The sequence below is a fragment of the Protopterus annectens genome, chromosome 15.part0, assembly GCF_019279795.1.
Source record: "Protopterus annectens isolate FY-2018-M chromosome 15.part0, PAN1.0, whole genome shotgun sequence".
Classification (NCBI taxonomy): Eukaryota; Metazoa; Chordata; order Ceratodontiformes; family Protopteridae; genus Protopterus; species Protopterus annectens.
Window position 1 is genome coordinate 467,396,276 of NC_056749.1, and position 27,367 is coordinate 467,423,642.

Here is a 27,367-nt window from a genome sequence, read left to right on the forward strand (position 1 = left end):
AAAGGAGAAGTGATGATGCACATATGTTTTATGATTTGAGATGCCTACATGAACAATACATGCTGATTTTATACATTTTATAAATGTAGATCGATACAGATGTATGTACCATTTTCTGAGACCGACTTAACCCAAGTTATTTCTACATAATGTTAAACTAAACAAAACAATAATAAACTAACAAATCAACTATCTATACACTATATTAGCAAATTATGTCTTTCTGGTCAATACTTTTCTTCATTTCTTAAATAATATAATATAATAATGCTAATAATTTTCTATTTTATCAAAAAGCATTCCCAGTTTAGACTAATATGTATAGTGTTCTTTCATATTATATTAGCTCTTAACATGTACCTCTCTAGTTCAATTGATGAAGTCTGAAAATAAAAGGGGGGTTGACACTTTCCAGTTTCTTTTAATTATTTTTCTTGTAATAATAAGGTCTGAAAAAACAGTAATTTATCTTTGTGTATGCAAGATGGAATTCAGCATTATATGATAATAGGAAACTTGATATTTCACATTTATCCAATCACAAACATTGTGCAAAAGACTGAAATGATTTTGAGAATACTGTTAATAAAGAACATTCAAAAATGTATGGCCCATTCAATTTCAGCTTGTGTGTTAGACTTCCAATATTCAATGTTTTCCCCTACTTTTTTATATAAAAGGCACAATGAAGATATTTCCAGTTAAATATTTTCAGAATGGCAATATGGAATTTTTTTAAAACTGAATTTAAAATGATGAGTTCTTATTTTTGTATTTTTAATATAGATTTTCATTATAAATCTATTTTTTATAATCAATTGTAATTTTACATGGGTCTAATAAATCTGAGTTGGTGCTTTATTTCTTTGCCAAATTTAAACAAATATCATTTTTTGTATACTTTGTTCTTTTAGTTAGAGGGATACTTAATTTTATATGTAAATGGTTTCTTACATTTGATATATAAAATCAGTCAATATGGAACAAAACCATTATTCCAGTTTAACATTACATGGGAGTTAATGCCATCTATAAAACCTGTAGCTAGCTTAAAAAGTTATGAGGAAAATATCTACTCCTTTGCATCAGTGTGTTTATGTTCTATCTAGAATTTGATGAAATGTTTATATTGTATTGTAAATAGTTTGCAATCATCTACATTTTATTATTCAGCATTTGTAACTTTGTTCAGATATACTTATATTTCTGTCAAATAAAGCTATTACCTACCATCTGTTTTTGTAAAGCCTGTCTGTTGAAGGTGTGATTACTTCAAAATTTGAAATCAATTGTACATTTCTGTGTCTGGTATATATTTTGTTCTCAAATTCTTGGTTTATTTAGATACAAATTAAATTATATCAATATTTTATTTATGTTTCTTTCTTGCAGTTTACTTGGAAATAGAGCAGCTGTTTCAAGTATGTATAATATCTTGGGAGGAAGTACAGTTTTAATCACTAATAGCATGTCTTCACATGTAAATAATATTTTGCTTCATTTTGAAAGTATTTTATTAACTTCTTATATAACATTATAATACTTAATGTGTGTTATATTCTTTAAATATATATTAATATTATTCTCAAGTATCTGTTTAATGTTCTAAATGGAAAACATCATTCACCCTTGCAATTTTATCTTGTAGTAAGTTCCATGAAATTTTATATTCTTTATTTTCTTTAAATTTAAGGGTGGACAATTGAGTGAATTCATTTAAGATGCTATTTAGATATGGTGCTGAATTGTTGGTTGTTTTTGTTGTGACTTTCGGCTTTTCCCGGTTAGGGGTCGCCACAGCAGAACTCCGGTCCGCTAATGATTGGTAGTTGATTTTTACGTTCCCTATTATTAAATAAAATGTCATTCACAAATAACTGAATATTTCAAATTTCCCTTCAAAATTAACTTTTTTAATATTTTATTTTTTCCGATTAAATTGGCTGTAGTTCCCACAGCTAGGGCAAACAGAAGAGACAAAATATAACTTTGCTTGGTTTCTTTTTTAAGTCTATTGCTGTAGAGAAATAAGGTCCAGTCTGCACATCTGTCTTTAAAATGTGATATACATTTCCTTATTAATTCAGTGAAATCTTTATGGAAACCAAAATATACCAAAACCAAGAGATATGTGATAGGTGGTCTATATCAGATTATCGACATTTCAAAATGTCAAAGCATTTTTATTCGACACGAAAATGTTGAATGCTGAATTTATTGAATAGCCAAAACATTGATTTCTTTCCAAGGGAAAGAAATTGGTTGGCCGGTCTGTCACACCTGCCCTTTCCCCAACTGTAGTGCAGTCTTGGAGGTAGAATATTTAGCTAGGGGGTGGGGGTGTTCTGGCTGTTTGACAAACTCTTCTATCTATGATTCAGCACTTGTGAAGCTGCTTTGGTAAATTAGGTGGATCATTCTGTCATTGTTGATTATAACAAAGGCTTCAAACAGGTCTAAAAAAGATTACCACCACTGATTTGAAGTTATTTAGTAAATCACAAACACCACAGTTGTGCGGTACATCAGCTAGCAAATGGTATCTATTTCTATCCTCTGTATGGATTAGTTATGAAGGTCTGGGATGTGATCACAAGCATGAGGACACAACCCCTGCCTGTATACATTCCAAGCAGTCAGAATGTTTTGGCAAGCAGAGTATGTAAGCAGAAACTTCACTGCTCATCTTCAATGGAAATGAGAAGTTCCCTCTTGTTTTCCCATACCTTTAGTGATCTACTTCTTTTGGGAAAATATTGGCAGTGTGTGATTCTGCTGCTTTCCATAGACTACAGTGACACACGCTTACAGACTGGAAATGTGATCTTTCTTGTATATAGCTATAGTTATTTTAAGTGTCGTAGACTAAGGCATAACACATCATCATATTCTGTGATATATTTTAGGGCTTTCACTCCTGGGGAAGTGGCCCTTCTTTCAGTTTTCCTAATGTTCCATATCCTTTGCATGGAAGCATGTTGGAGGCTCCTCAGCAAAAAAAAATAGATGCTATAGTTATGGTTCCATTTATAGCTGAGATCTGGTGATTATATGATATTTGGTTGAATATCCATTTAGTTGGAACCTGAATGTTGAGCAACAATTTGACAGAGACACCATTTTACTAAATTAAAATAACTGAAACATTCTACAGTCAAAAGAATCCATATCAGTGACACCCCATTACTTAAATGTACTCATGCATAATTTGACAGAAACACCATTTTACTAAATTAAAATAACTGAAACATCCTACAGTGAAAAGAATCCATATCAGCGCCACCCCATTACTTAAATGTATTCATGCATAATGGTATGACCATGGAGAAAAGAGAAAAGATCGCAAGCATGAAATCACTGCTGACATGCTAATGGAAACCACAGCAGCAGTGATTAGATATTCATGACTAGATAAAATATCTTTATATACATTCTAGATTATTTTCTGTTATAGAACAATGTGTAGCTATAGATTCATAGGTAAGTACTAGGCTAGCTGCCCTTGTGGGTTATTTTAAGGCTAGTCAATTTCCATTCTTCTGTTCAAATTAAACTATCCCATTTGTTTACAGATTGGCATTCCCATCCCATGGTCGATAATTATATATTACCCATAATTAAAATAACTGTGATTATACCACAGATAGTTTAGGGGACCCATGAATGGGATAAAGCATTTAGGATCTGCCTTTGTACATTAGTACTACAGGGGGAAGACCTAGGGTACATTTTCTGTTTCCCATCCATAGATCCAAGTTGCACTTGAATATAGAAATGGATGAACATTATTTTATGTGAATGGGAGGACTTTTCCAGAGCAGTGGTATCCTCTGCGAGTTATACCTGTCCCACCAAACCATTCTGTTGATGTTACAGAAGAGTTTTGGATTCCTAGACCAAGTATTTCTGATGCTATCTGACTTGGTGATGTGGAGTAAATTCATCAGTAATGAGTTGGAGGATGCCTCGTATTTCAGACACAGGTCATCTCTAAGTAGTCTATAGGATACGGAGTATAGTGACAGGACTATGAGTTAGTCCATGTAGGATATGTTGTTTAGGTCTTGCATTCTTTTAGTAAAGTATCTCTGTGGTTGTTCCAATTACTGCATGTATCTGGACAGATACATGCGAAAGGGGACATTATATTCAATGACTGGCCTAATGAAAGCTGAGTAATGGAGGATAAAGATATCCTTAGATCTAGACAAAATCCCTTTGTTTAATGGCTATGCAATATAGAAGGACTTTCTTACAATAGACACATTAGTCAAAAGTTAGAGCACTGTCTACATAACCTTCCAAATCCTGAAAAGCTTGGTCAACTATTAGAGGTGTATTGTCATTATGGTAGTTCCCTGAGGTAGAGGACTTCCCAAAGTATACAATAATGCATTTTTTGGCATTTAGTTCCAGTCCATGATTTTGGCACCAGTTATTTATTTGAGACAAACCTTCCTGCGCAATGATGAAGTCATTTGGGGATTCACTGATAGCTCCTAGCTTGTAGTCATCTGCAAACTTTGTTAGCCAGAGCCCTTTGGTATTTATTGGCTTTTACTCCAGAAAAATAGATGCCTAGCATGAGCAGTCCTAGCACAGAATCCTGGAGGACTCCACTGGTGACTGGTCTCTTTGTGGAGTTGACTTCCCCTATTTTGATTATGTGTGTCCTATCTGTGAGCCAGTTGGGAATCCAGTGGCTATTTCACATTCAATTAACTAGACATCTAAACAAATGGATTTTCAACTACTCTTTCAACCATCAACAGCCACTCAATCAAATGTCATGATTCCATTTAAACTGATGCCTTTCATCTCTGGAGGTATTATCAGTACTGCTTTGGAGTTTTGGTCAAGATAAGATATTTTCCTGTGAGGAAATTACATCAGATGCAATATGACTTCAACAGTGATCCCTCAGTGTGAACCTCTACTGTTATGGTAAGTTTCTTCTGCACCTTTGCATTCTGAACCTGTACTTTTACATTCTTCTTTTTCTCTGGTACATGAATAACTCCTCATATTGTATTTCAGTTCAAAAACATCAATAAAGGCAAGAAGACAAACATAATTGATTCTATGCTTCGGATGCTGGAACAATACTCCAGTAATTTGGAAGATCTGATAAGAGAGAGAACAGAAGAACTGGAAATAGAAAAGCAGAAAACAGAAAAACTCCTGACCCAGATGCTGCCTCTGTACGTATAACCAAAACAGATTTACAGATAAAGAGAAGACTATTTCAAAGAAACTCTTAACATGTATGTTTTTCAATGCTGGGCTAAATGCATAAGAACTTTACTTCTTCACTGTATTCACTACCTAGCAAAAATAGTATTAGTGGTCTAATTCATGAACAAGATATTTCTGAGACATAGGAGATCAAGCTAACATAGTAGACAGGATGAAGAATACAAAAAATAAAACATGCTATCTGGGACACCTTGAATCTTTATTTTATTTCTGTTGCATTACGTCTTATCAAAAAAGGAGTTCTGCAAATATTCCATTCTACTGAGTAGCAAGGCTATGCCAAAAGATTCAGAGAAGGGATCAGCCCTTAATAATAACACATTTAGACTACAAAGAGTAAAGTTGGTCTTGAGATATACATTTTTAAGCAAGCAAGGTCTGAACACATCAACTAGGATACTGTCATCCATTAGACTGTATCTTTTAACAGTTCTCAGTCACCTTCATCCTGTATATATATATATATATATATATATATATATATATATATATATATATATATTTATATTTTATTTTATTTATTCCAGTTTGATGACCGGGGATGTCCACTGGGCTCAGAGAGCTTGTTTTTAGTGGAGGGCCTGGGAGAAAAGCTCTGCAATACATAGTTTAGTTACAAGCATTATTACAAAGAATAATTGCTTTACAAACTTTAAAACCAGGTAGAATTCAGAAGAAAAAAACAGTTACAATTTCATTTAGGCAAGAAAGGCAGGCACACAGCATCATGGCTACATATTACAGATCTGTAATTTATAATATCCACACTTGAGTGAAGGTTAGTTTGATGTGAAAGTTAGCCAGGAGTATAAGTGGAGGATTTTCCCTGTCTACTATCCCTGACAGTTTTTCTTTGGGCTCTCTCCTTCAGTGGCTCTACCTGCTTCCTTCACCCTATGGGCTCACTCTGCACCCCTACCCTACCCCCAAATCCCACCCACCCTCACTGCATCTACCTTTATAGTCACCTAAATCCCCTCCTCTTTTCTCCCCAGCCTATCCCATTTCCTTGCCCCTCCCAGCTGCAATTTCAATTAATTACCCCTCCCCCTCTCTATCCCTCACCTGACTACCCTCTCAAAATACTTCTCTTCCTTACATCTCCAAATTCTCACCAGTTTTCTCTGCCTCCTCTTCTAAAATCTATCCTACTCTATTCATCCATGTCTCCTCCACTTCAACTCACTTCCTTTACATGTATTCTCCTCCTAATAACTCTCTATAATGCAACCTCCTATTCCTCTACCAAACTACCCTCCTCATTCTACCTCCCCTCCCCCTCCACTCTCTCCCTTCCCCACCCTTTGACATCCCACTTTTATTTAATATCCCCCTCTCTACTTCAACCAAACCCATTTCATTACTTTAAATTAAAACTCCATACAGTTTCTTTAAAACCTCTTACTATCAAATCAAAACTGTATCTCCCTCTAACTTCATGTCACAATCCAAAGTCTGTCCTCCTCTCTCCCTTTTCTTGGCTTGCTCTAGCAGGTGACATCCACCCCAACCCTGGGCCCACAGCCAGTAACAATCTCTCTCCCACAACCTCCTCTATTAGAAACAGCCATAAATACCTTAAGTTCATTACCGTTAATACCCAGAGTATAAATAACAATATAACAAACTTTCATGCTTGGCTAAATCACACTGTACCTGACATAGTAGCAGTCACAGAAACCTGGCTAAAACCTCACATTACTAACTCTGAAATTATACCTCCTGGCTTCCAAGCTCTTCGATTCAACCACCAAAACAAAAAAGGAGGTGGTGTAGCTTTAATCTACAACTGCCTGCTAAATCTCTGCCTTTACAAGAATCCCATTCCTCAGTTTAATAATGCTGAACTAATCATAGGAATCCTCAAAATGAACAACTTTAAAAGTATCTGTATTATAGCCATCTATATTCCCCCTGGTGACAACGGTTCCACCCTAGAGAATATTCTCTTATGGGCTTCAAACAACATCAAACTTGAGACTTACATTCTAGGAGATGTCAACATCGGCTGGAATAAAATTAATAACAATTCCCCTACTCTTTCTATCAATCTTTATAATTTTACTCAACTAATAAATGACATTACCAGGCCTAGCAAAAATACCCCCCAGGGTCCATCCTGGACTGGATCTTAGTCAGCCACCCTAATAAGATCTCTGACTCTGGTATACTTCCTCACTCAATAAGTGATTATCTCCCAGCCTTTATTCACTGAGCTGCCCAACACCTCCCTCACCAACACCAATATGCCCACACTCATAACCTCTCCAATTTTAACCCTTCTATATTTTTTGAAACCCTTAAACTAACAAATTGGGGTATCCTAAAATCTCTTCCTCTAGATGAAGCCTTAGAAGTCTTCAATTCTACCTTCCTTAAAATCCTAAACTCCCAAGCCCCACCTAGAACAAAATCAGTAAAATACAACTCTGCTCTTTGGCTAACTAAGGACACTAAAATGCTCATGCTATAAAGGGATAAAACATGGAAACTCTAAAATAAAAATAAACACCCAGCTACACTCCTTCAATTTAAGCAACTCCGCAATCTAACCAAAAAACTTATCACAAAAGATAAAAAATCATACTACACCAAACTACAGTCTACCGTCTCAAATAATCCCAAAAAATTCTGGAATTCTATCAACTCCCTTTTACACCCCAGTACTAAATCCAATCTCTGTCTTGACAACAAAAAGACCGACACAGAAATTGAAACCCTTTTTAACTCCTTCTTTACCAACTCTATAGCTGAACTTACTAAAACATTCAAATCCACCCCCTCTCCTGCCCCTAAACCTACTTCCTCCTCCTCTCCCCTCTCCTGCTCCCCTAAACCCCCTCCCACTTTTTATCTAAAACCTGTGTCAACCACCCGTATCAAAAAACTTCTTTCCAAACTCAAGCCATGCTCCAATGCCCCCGACAATATCTCTTCACTCTTTTTCAAGATTGCTGCTGATGGTATCGCTATACCCATTAGCATTCTCATCAATAGATCCATCCAGGAATCTTATGTTGCCAAACTATGGTGAGCTGACTACATTCTGCCCCTTCATAAAGGAGGCAAAAATAATAGCATTTCTAACTTCCACCCAATAGCCATTCTTTCCCCAATTTCAAAAGTTCTTGAAAAATGTATTCACCTGCAACTCATGCCCCACCTCCTCAATAACCAACTCCTCACTCCTACTCAACACGGTTTCTGTCCTGGCCACAGTACCATTACTGCTCTCCTCTCTTTCTTAGACATTGTCAACCATGCCCATGACTCTGGAGATATTGTATCCACTGTCCTTCTTGACCTTTAAAAGGCATTCGACACTGTATCCCACACACTCCTTCTTAACCACCTTTCTAACCTCAATCTCTCCCTAGATTCCCTATCTTGGTTCAAAAGTTATTTCTCAGATAGATCCCAAGCTGTGAAATTGCAAACAGGTACCTCTACCTTCCTACCTACCCCTACCGGAGTTCCACAGGGTTCTATTCTCAGACCTATGCTCTTCAATCTCTTCATCAATGACTTTCACTCTGCAATTCCACACTCTCAAAGTCTGCTCAGCCTGTAGCCTTCCCGAGCTCCAGGCCAAGACCCAATTGGCTTTCACAACTACAGAGAATTGGATGCTTCAAAACCATCTCTCCCTAAATGCCAATAAATCCCATATTATTCTTTTCTCCCCTGTAAAGCCCTCTCACTTGATAAGCACTCTTTCAAGATCACCAGCCTCTCTCACTCCTCAATAGAAGTAGTTTCTCAATAGAAGTTGTTTCAAACTACTTGGTGTTACCATTGATGAACACCTGAAATTTAATACTCATATTCAACTAAACATAAAAAAATCCACCAGAAGCTCGGCATGCTTTATAGAAATGCCCCCTTTTTGTCATTAGCTACGAGACAAACCCTCACCTCAACCTTCCTTCTACCTTCTCTATTGTATGGTGCTCCTCTTCTAACCAACGTCACAGCTTCTATCTCCTCAAAACTAGAAAGTTGCTACAACAAAATCGCCAAATTCATTACTAACTCCAGGCATTATACACACCATTGCATCTCCCTCCATAGTCTTCAATGGCTTGAACTCCCTAGTCATCTTGACTACCCCCAACTTACTACTGCCCACAAACTAATTTTTAAACCCACTGCTTGCCCTGCACTATCTAATATCTTGCCTTTCTACACTCCTCTCAGGCCCCTAAGATCAGCCCACCAAAATCTTCTTACAGTGCACAAACCTAAATGACCCCCTAGCCACCTACTACTTTCTTTTACTATAGCTTCTTCCCCTGCTAAGAATCACTACAAGCCCAGAAAAATTCAAATCTCTACTCCACTCCCACCTCTCCCAAAACTGGAAATGTAATTGTATATTTCCTACCTAGATCCTTTCACTTCCCCTTTTCAATCCTCTCCCTCCTGCCCCTCTTTCTTCCAACTCTTGTCTTCAGCCCCCACCCTCTACTTCTTTATCTTCTTCCCCTTGTATAAACTCTAAGTAACTACTTTTATATCTTCACTTCCCTTCTGCTAATATGCCTCTTCTTGCAACTGTATCTTTCACCATTTCCGTAAAATGTATCTTTCACCTCAAACATAAAATGAAACTGTGTAGTTTTTTTTTCTGTGCTACAAATGCAATCTATTTAAAAATGTTTATTTTTCTTGTTTGTAAATTGTTTACGTGTACAATGTGTCTGTAATATGGAGCTTTAAGTGTGAAATGTGTTTGTAAATTGGAGCTTTTCTTCCCGGGCCTCCACTGAAAACGGGCTTTCTGGCCCAGTGGACATTCCTGGTTATCAAACTGGAAATATATATATATATATATATATATATATATATATATATATATACACATATACACACACACACACACACACACACACACACACACACACACACACACACACATAAACACACACCATTGTGTAGCATAGTGTATCTACTCAGTTTTTGCTCCATGCTAATGGGCTGCATAAGTAGCATAGTTGTGTAATGGTGTGATTTGACACAGGGTCTCCAAACCACTTCATTTTACCTAATGCAATAAGGCCTACTCTATGCTAGACATTACTGGCATTAATTAGTTCAGGCTGCACTATACAGAATGGAAATTGGAGGATTAAACTGCACCATATGTGACTCATTATGAAGCCTACTCTAGATTAAACAAATCTATCCTGTTTTTCTTTCCATCAGCACGTTCTGAGACCATACTAGAAACTAATTATTCCCTTGGTGCTCTTGCCTTCTAAGAATCCATTACCACCTTCTACAGCAACCAGACATAGCTTTCAATAGGGCTGGCACTGAAAGTGCAAACCAGTAAAGTTTTTCACCACCTTACATTTACTATAGTGCATTTGAACCCAGAGTTAATATAAAATAAAGCAGGAGTGAAGCTCCATGCATTTCTCTTATGTATTTATTTAATTTACTTCCTTCTGGGAAATGAAATGGTCATTTTTTTGCATAAGCCGTAGATAAACACTTCTAAACAAGGATATAAATACATTTTTGATAATTCAAAAGAAAACAGACAACAAACATTATTTACAAAGTATTTCAAAGCAAACATTCAACAAACAATATTTCCAAAGCATATAAAATTAAAGAAATACATGTTTTGATGATATTCTGAGTAAAATTAAAATACACTTGTATAACATCCACAGAATCATAGGAATCGCAGTAAGTTACTAGGCTAATGGCCCTAGGGCACTTACAAGCCTAGCCAAGTTCCACCCTTATTTCCACGATCAGCACCTAATGCCCGTGTCCAAGAGGGATACAGGTGGAACCCCTAGGGTGAATTTAGGGTTACCCATCCAGTCATCCAGACTGTGTTTGAAGAGGGCCAATGAGGTGCTCTGTTTGACATGAAGCGGTAGTCTGTTACAAAGGTGTGGTAACCTCTGGGGGACAAATCTGTCCCTCCATCAGGTTCTATTAATGTCACATAACAGGTTAAGGCCATTAAAGTGAGAAACCCGTGTACCATTTGACTTGTGGATATGCAGTATTTTCAGTAAAGCAGGGTCAGAGATCGCCTTATATGCAAGACAAAGATTGCCTCTGAGTAGGCTGTATGAAACAGAATAAAGTGACAGTTATTTCAGATGTTTCACATAGGACAGATGCTGAAGACCTTGAAATTTCCTTGTGAGGAACCTTTGTGGTTTCTCCAGTTGCTGCAGGTGCCTGGAAAAAGGGGCATTGTACTCAATTATTGGCCTGATGAGGGAAGAGTACAGGGAGGTTATAACTTCTTTTTTTCTGGAGGCAATGCCCTTACTTATGAGATGAGCAATATAGAATGCCCATTTTACCACTGTGGAGACATGGTGATCAAAGGTAAGGTTGTTGTCAACCTGTGTGCTCAGTTGTCTCACCACTGAATGCATACTTAAGGTGTTGCTATTGATGTGGTAGTTTGCAGGAACATTGCTCTTACCAAAAGGGATGATAATATATTGTTTTGTATTGAGTTTAAGGCCGTAACTTTTGCACCAATCATTTGTTTGTGTAAGACCCTCTTGTAGGATGTTGACATCATTTGGAGATTGTATGACTGCTCCCAGTTTGCAGTCACCACAAACTTTATCAGTCACAGACCTTTAATTTTTGCTTGTACTTTGGAGAAATAGATTCCAAAAACGTAGAGGTCTCAGTACTGATCCCTGTGGAACACCACTGGTTACAAGTCTGCTGTTAGCAGTAGGCTCCCCTATTTTGACTATATGTGTTCAAGTGAACAGAGTTACGATTGCATTCTTAAAACTGTTGGTGTGGTAACGTTACAAAGTTTATTAGCTGCCAGGTGATATTTTATGGTGGATTTGAATTATTGTAGGTTAGTTAAAAGCCTGATGAGGTTTGGAAGTTTGTTCCATGCCTTGGAGATGGAGACAGAGAATAGCCAATCACTGTAATAATTATTTGATTTATTAGTAAGCTTTAGTTAAGGTTTTGAGGATCTTAAGGTTCTGTTTGGTACATGCCATCAGATGGGATTTGACAGTGAGGGTGTCTTAAGTGGATGGTGAAGTATTCTGTTTGTTGTGAGTAGCAGGGGAAGGATAATGTGCTGAGAAAATTCAAGCCAGTTGAGAGTAGTGAGAGGCATGCAGTTGTGGCAGTGGGTTAGGAGGCTGCAGGCACATTTGTTAATTTGTTGTAAGTACTCACTAGTTTGTGTTTGGTGGAAGAGTTGAGATATGTGAATACTGCTGAGGCATATAGGAGGGTAGAAAGGAGAAGGGAGGCGACCAGCTATTTTTTTACTATGATTATTTAACAGGTCCTTTGCTCTATAAAGAGAGTCTAGTTTGCAGGGTATCTCTTTCTGACTGCAGTGTCTATGTGTAGTTCATATTTTAACTTGTCATCAATGATAACTCCTAGTAATTTTGTATTGGTGCTGTTTTCAACTTTTGTGCTGTTTGAGGAGATAATAGTAAGGTCAATGCTGTACTGAGTTGTGTTTTTGGAATGGAATAGGATTACCTGGGTTTTGCTGGGGTTTAAGAGTAACTCTGAATTATTTAGTCAGTTTTCTATAAAGGTGAAATCTTCCTGTGAAGATGGCTTCTAAAATGGGAAGCTTTGGGGTTGAGCAAACTAAAGTTGAGTGCATATTATATTATGGTGGTAAGTTTTGATTCCTTGTGCTTGACATTAATGAAGGTATTGAAAAGTATTGGCCCAACTATCGAGCCTTGGGGGATCCTGTAGTGCAAGGGTTCTCAAAGTGTGTGCCACAGCACTCTGGGGAGCCGCAACTTCCTCACAGGGGTGCCGTAAACTAATAAGCTTAGCTGCAAAATAAACCGCAAACAGTTCATGGTTTATTTTGTAGGTAAGCTTATTAGCTCATGGCAATCTAAGTCTAGACCTACACTGTAGCTTTTTAGCAGAACTGGCATCAAATATAGCAGCGGTCCCCAACCACCAGTCCATGGACCAGTACCGGGCCATGGAGTACTTGTTACTGGGCCGTCAGGTACGTGAATGCCTGTATGAGTGTGTATGTGTCTGTTTGCATGTGTGAGTGAATGCATGCATGAAAGCAAAAGAGTCTGTGTGTGTGAGAGAGATCGGGAGAGTGACAGCGATGTGTGAGTGAATGCAGGAATAAATGGAGACGTGTCTGTGTGTCTGTGTGTATGAGATTGGGAGAGAGAGCAATGTGTGAGTGAATGCAGGTATGTATGAGGAAGTGGCTGTGTGTGTGTGTGAATGAATGCAGGTATGAATGAGAAAGTGGCTGTGTGTGTATGTGTGAGATCAAGTGAGTGAGAGGGATGTATGAATGAATGCAGGCATGAATGAGGAAGTGACTGTGTGTGTGTATGTGTGAGATTGGAAGAGTGAGAGGAATGGATGAATGAATGCGTAAGTGGGTGTGTGGGTGTGACAGTGAGAGCAATGTGTGAGTGAATGCAGGTATGAATGAGGAAGTGACTGTGTGTGTGTGTTTGGGAGAGTAAGAGTGATGGGTGAGTGAATGCAGGTATGAATGAGGGAGTGACTATGACTGTGTGAGAGATCGGAAGAAAGTGAGAGCAGTGTGTGTGAGTGACTGCGTGCATGGATGCAAAAGAGGTGTGTGTGTGAGTGACTGCGTGCATGGATGCAAAAGAGGTATGTGTGTGTGTGAGTGACTGTGTGCATGGATGCAAAAGTGGTGTGTGTGTGAGTGACTGCGTGCATGGATGCAAAAGAGGTATGTGTGTGTGTGAGTGACTGCGTGCATGGATGCAAAAGAGGTGTGTGTATGTGAGTGACTGTGTGCATGGATGCAAAAGAGGTGTGTGTGTGTGTGTGTGTGAGTGACTGCGTGCATGGATGCAAAAGAGATGTGTGTGTGTGAGTGACTGTGTGTGTGTGAGTGACTGTGTGTGTGTGAGTGACTGTAAGTGTGTGAGTGTGTGAGTGACTGTGAGTGTGTGAGTGACTGAGTGTGTGAATGTGTGAGTGACTGTCAGTGACTGTGAGTGACTGAGTGTGTGAGTGTGTGAGTGTGTTGGTGGGGAGAGAGTGATCCCTGACAGCAATGAGGTCTGTGTAAGTCTGGACCATACCACTGGACATACCTCTCACCCTTTTAGATCAAGAAATCTGGACAAGGCCAAACATAGTGGGGATACAAAGGCACAAAATAGGGACACTTTTAAGTACTGTGATCGTAAACTTAGAAAGTTGATAGAAATGCACGTTTTGCATTAGCATGAATTATCTGAAGGGTATGAAGTATGAAACTCAACTGTCTGTCATTATTTTCTTACTTCAGCCTCAATAATCTGCCAGTGATTTGCCAGAAAACAATTGTATGAGAAAAAGACCAAAGATATGAGGCAAAAATCTGAACATTCTGCAAAAATCTATACAGTTGATAGGTATGCTGGACAGAGCCAAATAATAGGGACAGATTTTAACTATTTCTCTTATAAACTTAAAGTTAATAAGGTTGCCATTAGGTTTGCTTACCTCTCAACCATAAGTAGATCAATGTTATGCTGTTAAGCAGAATGTACACTTTTTTCTGGTAATTGTCTTTTTATTGTACTTTTGAGCTTTTCTCCCCAGGTCTCCTAGTCCAGTTGGACAGCCTTGTTAAACAAATATCAAATAAACAAATAAATGAAATATGCCAGGGGGTCCCAAAGTGTGCGCCGCGGTGCCCTGGGGAGCCGTGGCTTCCTCACAGGGGTACCACGAACTAATAAGCTTAGCTGATTAGTTTGTGGTGAGCTAAGTCTAGACCTACGCTGTAGCTTTTTAGCAGAACTAGCATCAAGTATAGCAGTGGTTCACAACCACCAGGCTGTGGACCAGTACCAGGCTGTGGAGCACTTGGAACCGGGCCGTCAGGTAAGTGAATGCCTGTATGTATGCATATGTGTGTGTGTGTGTGTGTGTGTGTGTGTGTGTGTGTGTGTGTGTGTGTGTGTGTGTGTGTGTGTGTGTGTGTGTGTGAATGTGTGCATGAAAGCAAAAGAGTCTGTGTGTGTGAGAGAGATCGGCAGAGTGAGAGCGGTGAGTGAATGCAGGAATGAATGAGGAAGTGGCTGTGTGTGTGTGAGATCGGGAGAGTGAGAGTGATGTGTGAATGAATGCAAGAATGAATGAAGAAGTGGGTGTGTGTGTGTGTGTGTGTGTGTGTGTGTGTGTGTGTGTGTGTGTGAGAGAGATCGGGAGAGTGAGAGCAATGTGCGAGTGAATGCAGGTATGAATGAGGAAGTGGCTGTGTGTGTGTGTGTGTGTGTGTGTGTGTGTGTGTGTGTGTGTGTGTGTGTGTGAGAATGAATGCAGGTATGAATGAGGAAGTGGCTGTGTGTGTGTATGTGTGAGATCGGGAGAGTGAGAGCAATGTATGACTGAATGCAGTTATGAATGAAGAAGTGACTGTGTGTGCATGTGTCAGATCAGAAGAGTGAGGGGGATGTATGAATGAATGCGTAAGTGGGTGTGTGGCATGTGGGTGTGAGATCGGGAGAGTGAGAGCGATGTATGAACGAATGAGTAAGTGGGTGTGTGGCATGTGAAAGACAGTGAGAGCGATGTGTGAATGAATGCAGGTATGAATGAGGAAGTGACTGGGTGTGTGTTTGATCAGGAGAGAGTGAGAGCGATGTGTGAGTGAATGCAGGTATGAATGAGGAAGTGACTGTATGTGTGTGATTGGGAAAGTAAGAGTGATGTGTGTATGAATGCAGGTATGGATAAGGGAGTAAATATGACTGTGTGAGAGATCGGAAAAGAGTTAGAGTGGTGTGTGTGAGTGAATGCGTGCATAAATGCAAAAGAGACTGTGTGTGTGTGTGCCACGGGGGGGGGGGGGGGAGAGTGAGAGTGATCCCTGGCAGCAGCAGCAATGAGGTCTGTGTAAGTCTGGACCATAACACTGGACACACATATCTCGCCCTCTTAGATCAAGATAGCTTGACAAAGCCAAACATAGTGGGGGTACAAAGACACAAAATAGGGGCACTTTTAAGTACTGGTTTCACAAACTTAGAAAGATGATAGAAATGCAGATTTTGAATTAGCATGAATTTTCTGAAGGGTATGAAGTATGAAACTCAGCTGTCTGTCATTATTTTCTGACTTCAACCTCAATGATCTGCCAGTGATTTGCCAGAAAAAATAATTTTATGAGAAAAAGACGAAAAATATGAGGCAAAAATCTGGACATTCTGCAAAAATCTATACAGTTGAGAGGTATGCTGGACAGAGCCAAATACCATGGACAGATTTTAAATATTGCTCTTATAAACAAAGTTAATAAGGTTGCCATTAGGTTTGCTTACCTCTCAAATATAGTAAATCAGTGTTATGCTGTTAAGCAGAATGTACACTTTTTTTTTGGTAATTACCTTTTTATTGTACTTTTGAGCTTTTCTCCCCAGGTCTCCTAGTTCAGTTGGGCATCCTCATTAAACAAATATCAAATAAATAAATTAAATATGCACTTTATGCGTGCAGCGGGGGGGGGGGGTGCCTTGGGAAAACCTGGATTCAGCAAGGGAGCCGAGAATTGAAAAGGTTTGAGAACCACTGAATTACAGCATTCAGACTTCTTGGGTAGGAGTCTATCAGCATGGCGCATCTTGACTTGGCAATATTTGCCCACTCTTCCTTGCAAAAGTGCTCCAAATCTGTCAGATATGAGGGCATCTCTTGTGCACAGCCCTCTTCAAGCCACCCCACAGATTTTCTATTGGCTTTAGGTCTGGGCTCTGGCTGGGCCATTCTAACACTTTAATTTTCTTCTGGTGAAGTCATTCTTTTGTTGATTTGGATGTATGCTTGGGGTCGTTGTCGCGTTGAAAGGTGAAATTCCTCTTCATCTTCAGCTTTCTAGTAGACACCAGAAGGCTTTGGGCCAAAAGTGACTGGTAATTGGAACTGTTCATAATTCTCTCCACCTTGACTAAAGCCTCAGTTCCAGCTGAAGAAAAGCAACCCCAAAGCATGATACTGCCACCACCATGCTTCACTGTGGGGATAGTGTTCTTTTGGTGATGCAAAGTGTTGTTTTTGCACTAAATGTACCTTTTGGAATTGTGGCCAGAAAGTTCAGCCTTGGTCTCATCAGGCCATAACACATTTTTCACATGCTTTTGGGAGATTTATGTATTGTTTTGCAAATTTTAGCTGAGCCTGTATGTTTTTTCTGTGTAAGAAAAGGCTTCCATCTTGCAACCCTGCCCCATAGTCCAGACATATGGGGAATAGGGGAGATTGTTGCCACGTTTAGTACACAACCAGTACTTGCCAGAAATTCCTATAGCTCTTTCCATGTTGCTGTAGATCTCTTGGCAGCCTCCCTGACCAGTTTTTATCTTGTGTTTTCATCATTTTTAGAGGGAGATCCAGTTCTTTGCAACATCACTGTTGTCCAATATTTTCTCCACTTTTTGACTGTCTTCACTGTGTTCCATGGTATATCCAATGCTGCGGAAATTTTTTTGTACCCTTCTCCTGACTGATACCCTTCAGCAATGAGATCCCTTTGATGCTTTGTAAGCTCTCTGTGAACCATGGCTTTCGCTGTAGCAGGCAACTGAGTAAATGTCAGGAAAATCCTACTAGGACAGCTGAACTTTATTTGGGGTTAATCAGTCTCTTTAATTGATGGCAGGTGTGTACCCAAGAAGACTGAATGCTGTAATTAAATCAAAAGGTGCTTCATCAAAGTATTAGTTTAAGGGTGTGCACACTTACGCAACTAGCTTATTGTATGTTTTTTATTTTTTATATTTTTTCCCCTAACATATTTGTTTTTCAATTTAATTGTACAGGTTATCGGTAACATTAAAGGTGGGTAAAGTTTTGAAATGATTTCTTGTGGTCTCATTTTTTTTTGTATCACAAAAAACCTGGCATTTGAACAGGGGTGTGTACTCTTTTTATATCCACTGTAGCTGGTGAACCAGTTAGTTGAGGGAGTTGTGAGGCCTGTAAGATTTAGTCTTGGAAGGAGTAGTTGATGCGTGAAGGCTTTTGACAAGTCCAGGCAAAGAATCTAGACAAAATTACCTAAGTTTTTACTTTGATTATTGTACCTTGGAAATGTAGTAGGGCAGTTTTGGTGCTGTGGTAGGTTGACAGCCATGATGAGTAGGAGAAAGTACTTGGTTATCCAGCTGAAAGGCTAGTAGTTCCTGATGTATACATTTATGAAATACTTTGGAGAAAACTTTGGAGTTTCACAGTTCATTGGATGTGCCACCACTGTGTAATGTGATTATGAAAGAAGCTTTCCATAGGGTTTGGATGTGTTTTTTTGTAATGGATCTATTAATTAGGATAGATAAAGGGTAACAAATGGTATCAGTGGCTATACTGAGGTACTTGAATGGCTGGATGGCAGGAGCTATTGTTATGGGTTTCAGATTTTTAATGCATTTTTGATGACATTTTTCTGGATGGTTATCAGGTTAAGCTGGGGTGTGGAGTATGGTCTGGGGGGGGGTTAGGTTATTATTGTTTGAAAAAGAAGAATGCCAAGGACCAAAGAACAAAACTCCACAACAGTTTATTCCAAAAAGCCAGGTGCTGCACAAAAGTACACGAACAAATAAACGCTTTTCTTCACCAGATTACACTACACGCGTTTTCGTCCTAAGACCAAGGACTTCATCAGACAAAAAGTCCTTGGTCTTAGGACGAAAACGCGTGTAGTGTAATCTGGTGAAGAAAAGCATTTATTTGTTCGTGTACTTTTGTGCAGCACCTGGCTTTTTGGAATAAACTGTTTAAAAAGTTTTGTTCTTTGGTCCTTGGCATTCTTCTTTTTGGATTTATTGGTTGGTTTTGAAGTGCCACTCGTACTGTTCTTTATTATTGTTTGAGTTAAGTATATTAATGACTGAAGCGTTTGTTGAATTTGTCTGCATTATCCCTGCTGGTTTCAGGTGGGAAAGAATTTGGGTGGGTTTTCTGTCTGGTTTTAGGAGGTTGTTTAAATTTTCCAAAATCTTTTGGGGATTTTTGCATGCGTGGTCTGGTTTGTGGAGAAGTTGTTCTTTTTATTATAATGAACTTGTGCCTTTGTGTGGTTTCTGAGGCAATGATATGTATCTAGGTGGGACTGAGACCTAGTTTTGTATCACTGTTTCCATGCACTGTCTCTGTCTCTCATGAGTTGTTTAGTTTGATGTCTTTATTTTGTGTTCGGCAATCCTTATTTTAGGTAAGCTGTATTGAATGGAAACTAGTAAAGGAGTTCACTGACTCAGACTTTTGATAGCGGTTCTTTTGCAAATGCAATGTGAGCAAATGTAGTTACAAATGTATCTATACTGAGTCCGTGATGCATGCCAACAAATCACAGTAAAATCCTCAACTCTTATTTCTGCAGGGGAGTTTTCTGCCATATCTCACATCTCTAAATATACTCATGCCAAGAATGGTCCTTATCCTCTCATTCTATTCAAAAAGAAGTTTTAGTCAATGAACAGAAACTGATATAAAAGACTCAGTAACTCTTGCCGAAATGAAATAAACTCAAACTGAATGTCTTTCAATTCTGTATTTAGTTTTGACAATGATTTCATTTTGATGGAAGGGTATGAGTCCATGAGCCAGGATTTTTGAGAATAGATCTTACCTCCGATTTGCATAATCAGTAAGTGATTTTTGATGACAAATTAGAGGGGGCAAATAGCCAACTTCACCTGTTCTGGTTATTGTTTTACTTGTTTATTAGTTGGAAACTCTACTTAATCAACAGCTCATTCCTGTCATAAGAATTGCCTTTGTTCAGATAATGTGTCCTCGACATCGGTCACTACTTTGGAATTTACTACTTTTTCAAAAAAGGCTTCTGGATTCTCACCACCATTTCTGTGAAATAACACCTTGGCATATCTTCCCACCATGTAGCTTCATATTCTGTCTATTTACAGAAATATTTTTGAAATACACAGTAGAGTAGCTAGGGCAAGAAGAGAGGGGCATATGCCCTGGGAAGAAAGAGTTGGTGTTTTGATCAGCTCATCACAATCTTTCTTTAAAAGCCAGTATTGCATTTGTGGTCAAACCTAAGCGCTGTAGTACTACTTGTGTGGTCTAAACTATACCAAGCAGTTTGCTACAGTTTAACATTAAAAAAAAAAAAATGCCATAGTGAACATTCGGCTTCATAAGAAATGTCACTTGATCTGTCTTTAGAGCAATGGAGTTACAATCTCTGAAATGATATCATAACGAACTGCTGCAGTGATAAAATGTACTTTTTACAGTTATGTAAAAAATAAAAAAAATAAAAAGGCTCTCTGGATTGGCTGATTGAGCCCTCCCAATACTTTGCATCTTGGGCAGTTGCCCCCCTCACCCCATCCTTGCTAAGCTACTGGTTTCAATAATTTATTTAGGATTTTGGACTCTGGTTTAAAGAATATTCGGTACTTGATGTTTATTTTAAATTCTGAAATCTCCCAAACCTACCAATCCAAAACAAATTCTGTTTACATTTTTTCACATCAGCTGGTTAAGGCACACCAATTTATATTTAATGTTACAGCAATATGTTTTATGTCATTAATACACACTATTCCCACTCTCTCCTATTGTCTATATACATGTGTATGTATGTCTATATCATATATATATATATATATATATATATATATACACACACACACACACACATATATATATATATATATATATATATATATATATATATATATATATATATATACATACATATGTACACACACGCGCACACACACACATATATTGGTAAATATCAGGTCACTGAAGCACAATTAATTTTCAGTCAGATATTTTTCAGCTTTGTGAGTTTCAGTCAAGTGTGCTTCAATGACTTGAGATGCACGCAATATATATGTGTATATATGTATATATACAGACAAACACACACACACTATTCATATATCATTGGTGTGTTGGTATGTGTGTATAAATCCATTCATAATACCCCACAAGTGGTGTATATATACAGTGGATATAAAAAGTGTACACACCCCTGTTAAAATGCCAGGTTTTTGTGATATAAAAATGAGACTGCAATAAATCATTTCAAAACTTTACCCACCTTAGTGTGACCTATAACCTGTACAATTCAACTGAAAAACAAACAAATCTGTTAGGGGAAAAATATAAAAAATAAAAAATGTACAAGAAGCTGGTTGCATAAGTACACACACCCTTAAACTAATACTTTGTTGAAGCACCTTTTGATTTAATTACAGCATTCAGTCTTCTTGGGTAGGAGTCTATCAGCATGGCACATCTTGACTTGGCAATATTTGCCCACTCTTCCTTGCAAAAGCACTCCAAATCTCTCAGATTGAGAGGGTATCTCTTGTGCACAGCCCTCTTCAAGCCACCCCACAGATTTTCTATTGGATTTAGATCTGGGCTCTGACTGGGCCATTCTAACACTTTAATTTTCTTCTGGTGAAGTCATTCTTTTGTTGATTTGGATGTATGCTTGGGGTCATTGTTGTGCTGAAAGGTGAAATTCCTCTTCATCTTCAGCTTTCTAGTAGACACCAGAAGGCTTTGGGCCAAAAGTGACTGGTAATTGGAACTGTTCATAATTCTCTCCACCTTGACTAAAGCCTCAGTTCCAGCTGAAGAAAAGCAACCCCAAAGCACAATACTGCCACCACCATGCTTCCCCGTGGGGATGGTGTTTTTTGGTGATGCAAAGTGTTGTTTTTGCACCAAATGTACCTTTTGGAATTGTGGTCAGAAAGTTCAACCTTGGTCTCATCAGACCATAACACATTTTCCCACATGCTTTTGGGAAGCTTGATGTATTGTTTTGCAAATTTTAGCCAGGCTTGGGTGTTTTTCTGTGTAAGAAATGGCTTTCATCTTGCAACCCTACCCCATAGCCCAGACATGGAGAATTTTGTCACATGTAGTACACAACCAGTACTTGCCAGAAATTCCTACAGCTCCTTCTGTGCTGCTGTATGTCTCTTGGCAGTCTCACTGACCAGTTTTTGTCTTGTCCTTTCATCAATTTTGGAAGGACATCCAGTTCTTTGCAACGTCACTGTTGTCCTGTATTTTCTCCATTTTTTGATGACTGTCTTCACTGTGTTCCATGGTATATCCAATGCTGTGGAAATTTTTTTGTACCCTTCTCCTGACTGATACCTTTCAACAATGAGATCCCTTTGATGCTTTGTAAGTTCTCTGTGAACCATAGCTTTTGCTGTAGCAGGCAACTGAATAAATATCAGGAAAATCCTATTAGGACAACTGAACTTTATTTGGGGTTAATCAGAGTCTTTTTAATTGATGTCAGGTAAGTACCCAAGAAGACTGAATGTTGTAATTAAATCAAAAGGTGCTTCAACAGAATATTATTTTAAGGGTGTGCACACTTATGCAACCAGCTTATTGTACAGTTTTTATTTTTTCCCCTAACAGATTTGTTTGTTTTTCAATTGAATTGTGCAGGTTATAGGTCATATGATTTATTGTGGTCTCATATTTTTATATCACAAAAACCTTGCATTTTGACAGGGGTGTGTACACTTTTTATATCCACTGTAGATATAGACAGATATGGGATTATGTCATATTATCAGAAACTCAAAATTCATATGTTTGAGTTTCAAAAAACTAAAACACACAAAAAAAACAATTCAATATTTTTGGAGAAGGCAAGCCCTCTGCACCACCCATGTGGAGGGGAGGGGGTTGTGTACTCCACACCCTGCAAATTATATATACCAACTCCAAGATTGCACTACAGTGGGGAAAAGGGTAAATTCGCCATTAGACAAAGCATTTCTATGTAGATTTCAAGTCGATCTTGGAGTTGGTATATATAATTTACAAGGGGCTTCCCCCCTTTTATTTTTTGTTACATTTGAGTTTTAGGAAACTCAAACATATGGTCTTGACCATATGGAGTTCGACTTTCTGAAAACTCAATAATATCTTATAAATCCTGACAGATGGAGACATATATAGACACATGGATGCCTGCAAGTGTGCATGGCACAGATATTACCACATACCCACTTTCTTAAAACCCGCTGGTATCTGGAAATATCTGTACCATGCATACATCCAAATGCCTTATTGCACTTAGAAAATGAGAATCTATATCTTCTGCTGTATGAATTTTACATTTAGTACTTGGTGTATCACAACTGTGTGTTTTGTCATGTCACATAATGTTTTAAAAGTCCATAGCACTTGTAGACCACTATCTCAAAGCGTGGGACTCTACTGTCTTGTAGCAAGCATGGACTCCTGCTCATGCACAAACTTTAATACGAGTTTGGACAAGGTGCAGCAAATCTAATCTCTATGCATAGCTGTTGCACTTTGCCTGGACTCAAATTTGAATTCAAGCAAAGTTAAGTATTGCATTTGTGGGAGGGTAGTGGGGGTGTAGCTTATGGTTTCAGTCAATGAATGGGAAGGGGATTAGGTTTAGGGAGCAGCAGGAGAGTTTTAGGGTTGGGGTGCTGGATAGAAGATTTAGGTTTGTGGAGTGGGGGGAATTTAGGGCTAAGGAAGGAGGGAAGTTTAGAATTAGGGAGTGGCAGAGAGTTTTAGAGTTATGGAATAATCAGGGACTTTAGGATTCTGGATTGGAAGTAGAGTTTTAAGCTTTGGTAGCTATCTGGGACTTTAGGGTTTGGGAGGGGGGAGTAGGGTTTTAGGGACAAGGAGTGACAGGGGATTTTAGGGATAGGGAGAGTGAGTGAAATTAAAGAGATAGCATTAGAGAGTAAGGACTCAGATTTGGATTAGGAGCCAGGTAGGAGTTTTAGGGTTAGAGTTACGGTTCTGGTAGGCCTATATAGTATAATAAGGCTGGGTGGTGGGAGGGTTAGGTAATTAAGGAAAACTGGAATAATGAATGTTAGGGCACTTAAATTTAGAGAAAGTGGCAGGTATCAAATGTTTTGGAAGCTACTAACATGTATGCATTTACAGTAGACCCATTTTATAGTGTATTTTAATGTCAACTCTATTAAAATCCTATACATTTTAATTCTCTGGAGTTTTGATATAACACTTTCAGGGTAGTTATTTAAGGCATCTTACAGTCAAACATTTGTACTATTACACAGTCCAATAGTTAGCAGCTCTACTGAATATACTGAGTATTGTTCAAGTGAATGAGTCAAACAAGGAGCAGACTTGCATATCAGTAGCACAGTGTTTTATAAACATTGTACTGTTTTCCTGATAACACCGCCTCAAAATATTCACAGCAGTAACCATTCTGCTGGCAAACCCAGCAAGAGAAGTCACATATATGAAAGCAATAATGCTGTCCATCATTTGTTTAATTGGTTGTAGCTGATGATATGATTATTGCATCCCTAAAAATGTTTATGGAGTAAGCATTTTGATGGCAATTCCCAAGAAATTTAGTTGATGGTATGCTGATTGCCTTTATTTAATTAGGTTTGTAAATAAATGTATACATGTTTTATTTCTAGTTTAATATGCATTTGTATTCATGCAGTGTTTTGTATACAATGTCATCATGTTTACCTTGTGAAAAAATGTCTGAGTCTTTACTGTTTTATTCTTTTGTGTTTATTGTTATTTATATGCAGAATTATTAATGTATTTCAGTTAAGGATATATATTTCTAGTGTTGATTTTTTTTTGTAATGATTTACATTTTTTTAGCAATTCTGTTTCATAGTTTTTCCCCTGCTATATGACTTTTAAAGGTGGAGACAGTTTGCAAAATTTTAAAGTCTGTGAGGTAATAAGAGTTTAAGACTGAATGTGATCTCAAGGTGGCCTGCAGTAGCTTTTCCCACCATGCACTGAACATACTTGATGCACAGGCAGCTAACAATCTGATCTACCAGGTTTTCCTTGCTCATGTTATCTATGTATGTATGTATATATATATATATATATATATATATATATATATATATATATATATATACATAGACAGATATTGGGAAACTGAATATTGTCAAATCTATATCTGTTTAGTCAACAAAATATGATCGACTAAACAGATGGTCGACATGTGTGAGAGACTGCACAATATTCTGGAGAGGTGAATATACTCTTTTGCTGGTATTGTGCAATTTCTGAGTTAGTGTATACAATTAGCAGGGGGATTGCTACCCTGCAAAAATGTTATTTTTTGCTTTATTTTTATGTTTTAATTTTAAATATGCCAAGACTGTTGCTTGGGACCTGCTTAGTAGTGTGCTGACATTTGCAATGTTGATGTTTTCTGTTTGAGTCATTTGATGAAAATCATTAGATCATCCAAAAAATACATTTTAATAGTTGCATGTTCCAAGGTTTTTCCTTAGAGTGTGTGTGCAAAGGTATGCCGACTTTACATTGCCGATCATTTGTTTATGTTAAGCAAGTCGATGTTTGGGAGATTCTCTATTTTTAAATATAATTTTAAATATACATATATATATATATATATATATATATATATATATATATATATATGTAAGTAATAAGAAAACCAACATGATTACCACGGCAAATATCATAAAATAACACTTTAATAAAATAACTAAATAAAAAAGATGAGCGATTTCAGTTTACTCATACCCTTCTTCAGATCGACTAATTAAATTGAGTTTTTATTGTTTTAAGTCCTTGTTGGCCAATAAGAATATATTAATTTTGGTGCCAAACTACGATAATTGTGTATTCATATTAATTCAAGGAGTTGTAGCCAATTATTACACAGGAAAAGTCTTAAGCAGCCAATCAATACAGCCAGGAATATAATAAATTGCCATTTAACGTTAAACTTATTCTATTGGTTCAAGTTACTCCCATTGAGAACAAATGACTGTTCATTTAAACTTCCAATCAGCTCCTTAGGGGTGCAAACTTTGACCAATTAAATATCTTGAACCACTTTAACCAATAGTAGTTTATTCTTCACATGTGCAATCTCTCATTGGTTTATTATATGCCAATAACACTTCCTCCCCATTGGTCCAAACACCTCCACTGAGAGGAAATAGCTTTATCATTTAAGTCTCCATCCAGTCAGATCTATGTGGCTGCAAATTCTAGCCAATTAAACACCTTACACCTCTAAGTAGAATAATAGGCTGTTTTTTGTGAGTGATGTCTCTCATTCATTCAGTATACAATGATATTAATTGGTTCATACTGGTTCTATTTTTTTACATAATGACTCTCATTCCAATCTGTGGAGACATCAGGCACAAGAAAGCAGTCTATTATTCTTCATATAGGTTTAAGGTGTTTAATTGGGTAGAATTCACCAAAAACAATTTATTCATATTAGGCAATATTGTTATTATTGTTTTATTAGTAGATCTGAAGAAGGGTATGAGTAACCTGATAGTAGATCTGAAGAAGGGTATGAGCAACCTGAAAGTGCTCATCTGTTTTATTTAATTATTTTATTGAAGTGTTATTTTATGATCTTTGCCATGGTAATCACGCTGGTCTTCTTATTAATTTTATTCATATCTTCTACAGTGCTAATTTGTGAGAGCTTTAGCTCTAGTTTTCATTTTGTTTTATATATATATATATATATATATATATATATATATATATATATACACACACACACACACACACACACACACACACACACACACACACACACACACATGCACACACACACACACAGTTAGAGCAGTGAATTTTATAACATTGACTTTCATAACAGTGAACACAGAAGACTGAAAAGGCACAACATCAAAGTGCCACAGCACTGAAACTGAAATCATTAAGTATAAAAGGTTTTGCAATAGGGAAAGCCCCCTGCACCCCCCACACCACCATTTACTTATCTATACCAACTCCAAGATCAAACTGCAAAAGGGAAACACATCTATAATACCATATCACACAATCACTGACCTGACAGTTCGATCATTTCAATTTCAGTGTTATAGCACTTCGATATTGTACCTTTTCGATTGTCTGGGTTCTCTGTTATGAACATTGAAGTTCTTTCAGGGAGCCACACAAACACACATATATATTTATATATGCATACATACAGATATAAACATATTTGCATGTATAAACACACACACAATAGTGTAGGGTGCTGTATGTATACGTTACTGCCTATATGCCAATATATTTTGAAATT

General features: G+C 37.7%; 1 protein-coding gene across 1 annotated transcript in view; it reads left to right on the forward strand.

Annotated features, from left to right (window-relative positions):
• The window catches only part of GUCY2F (guanylate cyclase 2F, retinal), a 571,373-nt gene that overhangs the window by 456,124 nt on the left and 87,882 nt on the right, over window positions 1-27,367 (forward strand). Inside the window, exon 12 of the mRNA XM_044057284.1 lies at window positions 5,038-5,201. Within this exon, the coding sequence (XP_043913219.1) occupies window positions 5,038-5,201 (164 nt within the window). The remainder of the gene's footprint in view (window positions 1-5,037; window positions 5,202-27,367) is intronic.